Below are 10,841 nucleotides of genomic sequence, written 5' to 3'. Positions count from 1 at the left end.
GGGGGGGGTATTGCTCCTTAAACAATAGTAGTTTTGGTCATTTTATAGATAAAATGTTTCCCATGTAAAACATTGACGGTTTAGTGTACCAGGCGCGGAAACGGTTACATCCGCCGTATGCTTGTTCCAAAGCATGGTTGTGGCTACGATCTAATATGCGGACACGAGCGTAAACTTGTCTACCTATCGTCCCGATTTAGACACCAATTTGAGCCTGTGTTCCCGGTAATTAATGTCTCTGTGTAGACAGTGACTACAACCTCAAACCTTCTTAAGTGTAGGCTGTGTCGTCATGTCTGTTAGGGTAGGTTTTCGCACCGTGATAAATCTGGCATTAGTGTCGTTTGTGATACATTCGTATGTCGTTCTGTTATATGTCGTACTGTGATGTGTCGTACTGTGATGTGTCATACTGTTATATGTCGTACTGTGATGTGTCATACTGTGATATGTCGCACTGTGATGTGTCATACTGTGATATGTCGTACCGTTATGTGTCGTACTGTGATGTGTCATACTGTGATGTGTCATACTGTGATATGTCTCACTGTGATGTGTCGTTCTGTGATGTGTCATACTGTGATATGTCTCACTGTTATATGTCGTACTGTGATATGTCATATTGTGATATGTCGCACTGTGATGTGTCATACTGTGATATGTCGCACTGTGATGTGTCGTTCTGTGATGTGTCATACTGTGATATGTCTCACTGTGATGTGTCGCTCTGTGATGTGTCATACTGTGATATGTCTCACTGTGATGTGTCGTTCTGTGATATGTCGTACCGTTATGTGTCGTGCACTGATGTGTCATATTGTGATATGTCGCACTGTGATGTGTCGTTCTGTGATGTGTCATACTGTGATTTGTCGCACTGTGATGTGTCGTACTGTGATATGTCGCACTGTGATTTGTCGTTCTGTGATATGTCGTACCGTTATTTGTCGTGCACTGATGTTTCATACTGTGATATGTCGCACTGTGATTTGTCGTTCTGTGATGTGTCGTACCGTTATGTGTCGTGCACTGCTGTGTCATACTGTGATATGTCGCCCTGTGATGTGTCGTTCTGTGATGTGTCGTACCGTTATGTGTCGCGCACTGATGTGTCATACTGTGATATGTCGCACTGTGATGTGTCGATCTGTGATATGTCGTAACGTTATGTCGAGCACTGATGTGTCATACTGTGATATGTCGCACTGTGATGTGTCGTTCTGTGATGTGTCATACTGTGATATGTCGCACTGTTATGTGTCGATCTGTGATATGTCGTAACGTTATGTCGAGCACTGATGTGTCATCCTGTGATATGTCGCACTGTGATGTGTCGTTCTGTGATGCGTCATACTGTGATTTGTCGCACTGTGATGTGTCATACTGTGATATGGCGCACTGTGATGTGTCGTTCTGTGATATGTCGTACCGTTATGTGTCGTGCAGTGATGTGTCATACTGTGATATGTCGTACTATAATATGTCGTACTTTGATTTGTCGTGCTGTAATATGTCGCACTGTGATATGTATTTCTGAGACTCAATACAGCACACGGTTACATCTGCATGCAAGCTATTCGGTGCAATAGTGAATTGCGTGTAGAGTTTTTTTATAAGGAAGTATTTTCCATTCAAATACATGCAGCATATTTCCTCTTTATAGCATTTAATGAGAATAATGAAGCTTTGGTTCTTTTTCTTTGGTACTTCAATTCAACTCACACTTGTTCGTAAATCTGAAAAGTTTTGGATTGAAATCTTTCTGGCATGGTCAGAAAAATTCGGAAAAATTATATGATAACGATTACTTTATCTTTACTTTTAAATCTTAACCGTCGTTTAGTATGTGTTTTCGAACGATTAACTTTCATGGCAATTAGTAGTAATTGACTTGAAATTCGTCACTTGTTTTATGAAAAGTTCTTTTTATACAACCAATAAAATCAACAAGAGAGCAAGATTACCAAGGTCAATACAGATATCTGTATCCAACAGCAGAGGACACTCCTAGAATGTACTGTACACCCAAGATCCACAAGCAGAGAAACCCACTGAGGCCTACTGTGGACTACACTGGATCCATTGGTTACAATGTTTCCAGATCACTAGTGGGTAAGTAGAAACACCATGTAAAGAATTCGAAACATCAAGCAGAAGCTATGTCTACCATCATGATATAGGGAGACGAAGAATTCATTTCACATGATGTTGTCTCTCTCTTTACTAACACACCCGTTGACGACGCACTTAGAATCATTTGGAAACGCTTAGAATTAGACAGATTCTGGCGAAAAAACACAAACCTCCAGATTCAGGACATCATGAATTTTCTGGAATATGTCCTTACAACAACATATTTTAGTTTCCGAAACAACATCTATCAATAACACTTCGACACCGCTATGGGTAGTCCAGTGTCTCCCATTGTGGCCAATTTGTTCATGGAACATCTGGAGCAAGAAGCAATAGCCACTGTCCCCACAAAATGAAAGCCTAGTTATGGAAACGATATGTTGACGACATACTTGAGATAATCAAGAAGAGGTCACAGAAGGATTTGACCACACAAATCAACACCATAGATGCCACTAACAACATCAAATTTACATGTGAGGAAGAAACGAACGGCACAATGCCCTTCCTAGACACTCTACTGGTAAAGAAGGTAAAGAAGGAAGAACCGTGAAAGTATTGGTATATAGAAGAAGAAAATATATACGGACCAATACCTGAACTTTATATCTCACCATCCCTTGCACCAGAAGTTAGGCGTCGTTCGCACATTGCTCAACAGATGTGATACTATAGTCACAGAACAACCGGATAAAACGCAAGAACAGAATCACATCGCTACGACAATGAGAACATGTGCATATCTGGAATGGGCTCTAAAACGGGTACGAAAACAGAGTCAAAATAAGCGGAAGAACAAGAAAAGGCCAATCAAGGATAAGAACAAAACCAAAGGTCAAGTGGTCATCCCGTATATATAGGGTATATCAGAAACCATCCAGAGAATATATCGCGGTCATGGCATAGCAACAGCCATGAAGCCCACAAGACGCTTCTGAATGCGTATACAAAATCGGATGCGTAAATTGCGACGCGTCGTATATTGGAGAGACTGGAAGGCGATTTGGGGTCCGCCTTGGTGAACACCGGAAATACACAGAAACCCAAGAAGGTAGTAAAATTCACCAGATCAGAAAGGAAGCAGTCGGAGTCCCAGATAAATCAATCGGCAATCACAGACCATGCCACACAGAAAAATCATGTGATTTACTGGGATAACTCTAAAGTTTTTGACAGAGAGAGCAATCTGTTCAAGCGGCAGATAAAGAAATCCATCTGGATACGCCGCAGTGGGCGTCTAAATCGAGACGAGGGGCCCAAATACTCTCGCACATCTATGACCAAGTATTTAATAAAGCTCAGCTGAATCGAGTCAATTCGGTACATATATAACAACTTTTGTGCATACGCTTACAGCGTAGCCGAAATCGACATCGATTTTGTGGACAACTCGTACACATTTTACACATTTGTGTACATCAATGTAATAAGCTGTGCTCTAATATAGGGTATGACGTTGATCATTGATGTTATAGATCGTTATTTAATTCATTGAAAAATGCTGATTTTTTTTTAATGAAAGTCATTGTATATTAATGGATCTAACTTTATTATACTGTGCTATCAGTACGTATAGTGTATTATACAACATTATATACAACTCTACGGTTACGATGTGTGATATTAACTTGTGACTTGCTATATCATAATGTATTTGAAAGTAATATGTTGTATTGTTATGATGGGTGTTGTTGCATCTAACTGAATAAGAATATTATGTATATCATTATAATATGAAGTAAGATCAAAGTGCATGTATATGTTAGACTGCTTTTCATAATGTACATGTCTAATATTGTGTATGTCATTGATTATTTGAAAATTCTGTATATTATGTAACGTCTTCTCTTCTATGTGCTGAAAACACACAAGGAAATAAAGAATCTGAATCAGAACAGAGGTCAATAACTAGTAGTAACTCATACTTGTTTTTCTTTAGCGAAAGCTACGAAAAGGAGTAGAACGTAAAACTAACTTCCGGCGTCGCCTACGTAACTCACCGGCTGGATTTCACTTCCGGCGTCGCCTACGTAACTCACCGGCTGGATTTCACTTTCGGCGTCGCCTACGTAACTCACCGGCTGGATTTCACTCCGAGGTAAAAAGTTTCCGGATTTAAGTGTCCTTCCCGACATCATCTCTTACGAAATTATACAGTCATAAAGGTGAACCGTATTGCATTTCGATGTAATAAAATCATCGTGGAAAAGATCGTGTTTATATTTAACAATCGTGACATAATAACAATGTAGTTTCAAATGCTATTCGTCAAATTCCAAACGTCCGTCTTAATTACGTGTTTGCGTGCGATCTAATGAAATACTGTGGACGGATTTTTTAATTAATAGGAAGCCAGTACGCGTAAAGCTTATCGAAGATAGAATATAGCCCAGCTTGTCAACTGTAATATCACCGCTTGGTGGCGCTATGGAGATATGTCTACCAAAGACATTTGGTGATAATATTATGAACTCCATTCGATAAACTCAATGATTGTCTACTGTCTGTGTAATCTACTAGCTACGCATTACAGTGTCGTCTGTAACACGCTCAGCAACAATGGCAGACCAACATCTATCGACGACTGAGTGGCGATCTAGAACAGTCACACCACAACAGCTTTATATTCTCTTTCTCAAACTAAGCGGATGACACGACACTGGACAATTCATTAACTTTCCATCCATTTTTTAACGAATCATAGATGATATAGAACAATAAAGTCGCAACAGTTTAACATTTCACTATAAAGTGAAACTAAACATGACTTCTTGCCTTACAGTGAAACTAAACATGACTTCTTGTCCTACAGTGAAACTAAACATGACTGCTTGTCTTACAGTGAAACAAAACATGACTTGTTGTCCTACAGTGAAACTAAACATGACTTCTTGTCTTACAGTGAAACTAAGCATGACTTCTTGTCTTACAGTGAAACTAAACATGACTTCTTGTCTTACAGTGAAAAAAAACATGACTTCTTGTCCTACAGTGAAACTAAACATGACTTCTTGTCTTACAGTGAAATTAAACATGACTTCCTGTCCTACAGTGAAACTAAACATGACTTCTTGTCTTACAGTGAAACTAAACATGACTTCTTGTTTTACAGTGAAACTAAACATGACTTCTTGCCTTACAGTGAAACTAAACATGACTTCTTGTCTTACAGTGAAACTAAACATCACTTTTTGTCATACACTGAAACTAAACATCACTTTTCGATATACAGTGAAACTAATCATGACTTCTTGTCTTACAGTGAATTAAACATGACTTTTTGTTTACAGTGAAACTAAACATCACTTTTCGCTATACAGTGAAACTGAACATGACTTCTCGTCTTACAGTGAAACTAAACATGACTTCTTGTCTTACAGTGAAATTAAACATGACTTCGTGTCCTACAGTGAAACTAAACATGACTTCTTGTCTTACAGTGAAACTAAACATGCCTTCTTGTCTTACAGTGAAACTAAACATGACTTCTTGCCTTACAGTGAAACTAAACATGACTTCTTGTCTTACAGGGAAATTAAACATGACTTCCTGTCCTACAGTGAAACTAAAAATGACTTCTTGTCTTACAGTGAAACTAAACATGCCTTCTTGTCTTACAGTGAAACTAAACATGACTTCTTGTCTTACATTGAAACTAAACATGACTTCTTGTTTTACAGTGAAACTAAACATGACTTCTTGCCTTACAGTGAAACTAAACATGACTTCTTGTCTGACAGTAAAACTAATCATGACTTCTTGTCTTACAGTGAATCTAAACATCACTTTATGCTATACAGTGAAACTAAACATCACTTTTCGATATACAGTGAAACTAATCATGACTTCTGGTCTTACAGTGAATTAAACATCACTTTTTGTTTACAGTGAGACTAAACATCACTTTTCGCTATACAGTGAAACTAATCATGACTTCTTGTCTTTCAGTGAAACTAAACATCACTTTTTGTCATACAGTGAAACTAAACATCACTTTTCGCTATACAGTGAAACTAATCATGACTTCTTGTCTTTCAGTGAAACTAAACATCACTTTTCGATATACAGTGAAACTAAACATCACTTTTTGTCATACAGTGAAACTAAACATCACTTTTTGTCATACACTGAAACTAAACATCGCTTTTCGATATACAGTGAAACTAATCATGACTTCTTGTCCTACAGTGAAACTAAACATCACTTTTCGCTATACAGTGAAACTAATCATGACTTCTTGTCTTACAGTGAATTAAACATCACTTTTTGTTTACAGTGAGACTAAACATCACTTTTCGCTATACAGTGAAACTAATCATGACTTCTTGTCTTACAGTGAAACTAAAGATCACTTTTCGATATACAGTGAAACTAAACATCACTTTTTGTCATACACTGAAACTAAACATACCTTTTCGATATACAGTGAAACTAATCATGACTTCTTGTCTTACAGTGAAACTAAACATCACTTTTCGATATACAGTGAAACTAAACATCACTTTTTGTCATACACTGAAACTAAACATCACTTTTCGATATACAGTGAAACTAATCATGACTTCTTGTCTTACAGTGAAACTAAACATCACTTTTTGACAAACAGAGAAACTAAACATCACTTTTTGTCATACAGTGAAACTAAACATCACTTTTCGATATACAGTGAAACTGAACATGACCTCTCGTCTTACAGTGAAACTAAACATCACTTTTTGTCATACACTGAAACTAAACATCACTTTTCGATATACAGTGAAACTGAACATGACCTCTCGTCTTACAGTGAAACTAAACATCACTTTTTGTCATACAGTGAAACTGAACATGACTTCTCCTCTTACAGTGAAACTAAACATCACTTTTCGCTATGCTATACAGTGAAACTAATCATGACTTTTCGCTATGCTATACAGTGAAACTAATCATGACTTTTCGCTATGCTATACAGTGAAACTAATCATGACATTTGGCTATACAATGAAACTAGACATGGCTGTTTGTCATACAGTGAAACTTAACATCACTTTTCGCTATACAGTGAAAGTAAACATCACTTTTAGTCATACAGTAGAAAACAACAAGACTGTTTATACATACGGTAGACCTAGATGTGTACGTACTTGCAGTTATAAATGTATCTGGTTGAACTATACATGAATTTTGCTTTATATTGGAACCAGTAAGTAGTGGATTTTTTTTAAGTTTCAATATACAAATTGCATATGTATTTCGTTCGCACAAAAATCCGATTTCTCTACAAATTGACATTTGAAGGAGATCACTTTTTGTATGTTGTTATTGTCCTTGGCGTGTCGGTGTTATTATTTGATTGAAGTCGTATATTGATTACGTATTATACTGGCAATCAATACATTTTAGTTTAAAGGTTGTGATCAATTTTCACGTAAATAAAACAATGATGTTCTTGTATGGGGTTTTCCATTAGCTGGGTTACATTAAACATCGTTGAATCGAAGACCTAAAACCGCCGTGTGAGAATTTTTAACCCATAGACTAAATCACCAGGAAGTAATTTGTAATTGGTCGTCAGAACTCGTATCCCCATGTTTACTGTCATTATATAAACGAATGTAAGTTTTGCGTAAATATGATTATAAGCGAAATTTGATTTATTTCTGTATATTGAGCCAGGTTGTGGGGTTTTTACATTCGATACCAGTTTGTCCACCTGACACCAGCGAGTGATGGCAGAAACATTGATTTCGTTTGCCAGCTTAATTCTATCATACCATTTAAATAATGCATTGTTGTTCATAAAACAAAAATGTGATAGTTCTAATTGAGAAAATATCAAATTGCTTTAATGCAATCATCTGCATTTAAAATTACATTGATGGATAATATTATTATATATTGCTATTTCATGCTGGTTTATTTGTATAGTAGCAAGATTCGCACTTACCTGTAGAAACGGTATGATTTTGCACATAATGTCACCGAAATACCACGTCTCTGTAATGTCTGCTAACATGGTAGTTGGCAGACAGAAAAATATGACGAGGAAATCCGCAACGGCAAGGTTGAAGATGAAAATGTTGACGACAGTTTGCATATGATGGCTATGGCATATTACATAACAGACAAGAGCATTTCCTATTAAACCAAACAAGAACAGAATCCCGTACACAGCTATAAAGGCCCATTCCAAAGGACGCGGGAAAATGTAATCCTCTATGTACTTCCGGCAGGTTTCTGTGGAGACACATCCGGTCAAAGAGAGGCAGGTGTTGACACAAGGTTCCACCGTGTCCACGACATTATAAACTATGGACACGCCAACATTCTTCAACTCCATACTGGGCGGTGGTGTACCTCGTTAGTGTGCGATAGACAACAGCTATGGGCTATTGTTAATTTGCTGTGTTGTTATTTTTTCCAAGAAATATCAAACTATTTAAAAATAAACGAAGTGATATGAAAACGAAGTACCCATACAATGTAGTTCCGTCTAGAAGTCGTAACCAGAATGTCACCCAACTATTCCAGTCGAGAGCAAAGATATAAATACCATCTCAAGTCTTCTGTTACGTACAGAAAACAAAGTCAACACTTCAGCGGCCGTATCTCAAATTAGTTACAGAACAAACAGGCGTAAACAGTTAACTATCGCAGATAAATCCGGATTTTTTTGTCTGTGTGTTAAACGAATTTGGACATGTAAAACATAGTGTTCCGTCCGCTGATACTATCGGGAGTGTACAGCCGTCAACGAAATTATCAAAATATCCATAATCCGAAATTATAATGCAGTTTCATTAGTTTTGTGCAACTGAGCAGATACAATTAATGCAATGAACATGCTGTTTCCAAAATTTGCAAATGGGATCAGCAGTTTTCAATAACTTAATAATGCATGGATAGTTATTTTTTTCATGATATTCGATCGTAGATATTTTACATAAAAAAATTGACAGCGATATTTTGTCAATACCAGTCGTTTAAATCCAAAATGAAATTATACATTTTCACAAATCATGCCTCGAGATAAGCCACAACTGTTTTCCATTAGCTGTCTGCTAAACGCTTTCGGAGACGTCATTTACGAACAGTTGTATACCTGGTAACTGTTTAGACATCTGCACACTGAATTATTAAGGGTGACAAGCACACATCTGACGTTACATGGGTCAGAACGTAACGCATTTGACACAAAGGCCTGACAGTTACATAAATGACCAGGTCTGGTCGAACCGTCAGCTGGCTGTCACGGTCAGATATTCCAGTACTGGTGTTTCAAGCAGCTTGTTGAGTGGCGGCCTCTCTGTGGTGTCCTGACGAACACTGATGTCTAACATCCGCTGGGCCCAGTGAAATGACAACGTATCAATTATACAGCTCAGAGGTCCGCAATTTAGCCCAGTCGACAATATGACAAATGACTGTGCTTTATCTATAGTTTCACTATACGTACTGCTAGCATGGATTAGAACCATCAGCTGTCATTATTTTGAAATAATATCCTAAATTCTCTCTACTGTCGTATCGTAAAAATCCAATTAATTCCAAATCAAATATCTGTGGCGTTTTGTCATCTACTTTTCCCATAAAACAAATTATATTTCTATATCATATTTCATTGCTATTTCGTAGTTACCCGGCTTTACTGCGTTTGAGGTGTATATACCACACCATTAAAATTCGCCCATTAGATGTTTGGACAGATACGCCTTACAGGACAGCGTGATATAATACAGAAATAGACAGGAACTCAATACATACCTCAGTCAATATCGATTGGGAGTGCCGATCTATATCTATTCACGTAGAGGTGTAGCGAGAAATAGGCGTAATTGTGTAAATTGATATAAAATAGTTTAATTGAAATTTCAAAATAAAGAACATATACTCATTCTTAAATATCACACTGGTGGTTTCTAAATTGGCGAACTTTATTTAGATGATTTTCAAAATGTACCAATCCACGAAAGGATGATGTTGGCGTTTTGAATTAGACATGTGTTAAGAAGAACATGAACGGTGTTTTTTTTCAGAACCCGCTTTAAAATAACTACTTCAAGGTAACGAGGGAATGCAAATCTTTATTATCCAAAACAAGCCTCGTACTAAAATGGAGACTCATAGATGCATTAGTAACCTACACTTTTAAATTCATAATATTTGATGATTTTATTTTGTAACACAACAATTTGTCTAAGTTATCTAAGTCCGTGACTTAACTAGTACATGGTCTCACGATTCAGACATGCTATAACATATGTCTACTGAGACAGTGAGTAAGTTTGTAAATACTTGGAACTATATTGTAGTTATCAACAGATATTTATGGTATTTAAGACATACCCTATCCCACAATTTGAAAAAAAACTTTTGAGTATTCGTAAACGTTTGGCGCCATTTTTATTGCGAGCCATATTGAACGTTTCAGAAAGACACCATTTTGGTTCAGTTCAATATTAACAATCAAAAATCTGCTGTTGTTCTATGACTTGTGTATCGAACAGAGACTCTTCTTGTGTTTGATGATCATTACGAACATTATGTCCTCGTGTTTGTGTCACTTCTTGAACAGCAAAACCAAGATGGCGGCCAACCATTTTAAGTTTAAAAGACACTTTCCCATGATGCATTGCAGCTCTCTCGATCGTCCATTAGAACACGTTCTGAGTCACATAAAAGGCAATGTAATAAAGAATGGTGAACTATGTAACATACCAGCACTTCTT

The 10,841-nt window shown here is 37.1% G+C and overlaps 1 protein-coding gene across 1 annotated transcript in view; it reads right to left on the bottom strand.

The window, feature by feature from the left end:
• LOC110450603 (orexin receptor type 2-like) overlaps nucleotides 1-8,901 on the bottom strand; it is a 54,973-nt gene extending 46,072 nt beyond the window's left edge. Inside the window, exon 1 of the mRNA XM_021498212.1 lies at nucleotides 8,060-8,901. Coding sequence (XP_021353887.1) covers nucleotides 8,060-8,452 — 393 coding nt within the window. The 5' untranslated portion in view covers nucleotides 8,453-8,901. The remainder of the gene's footprint in view (nucleotides 1-8,059) is intronic.
• Nucleotides 8,902-10,841: the final 1,940 nt, after the last annotated feature.

Source organism: Mizuhopecten yessoensis, unplaced genomic scaffold (genome assembly GCF_002113885.1).
Source record: "Mizuhopecten yessoensis strain PY_sf001 unplaced genomic scaffold, ASM211388v2 scaffold5343_2, whole genome shotgun sequence".
Classification (NCBI taxonomy): domain Eukaryota; kingdom Metazoa; phylum Mollusca; class Bivalvia; order Pectinida; family Pectinidae; genus Mizuhopecten; species Mizuhopecten yessoensis.
The sequence above is the reverse complement of the archived record's forward strand: the minus strand, read 5'-3'. Positions and strand labels throughout refer to the sequence as shown.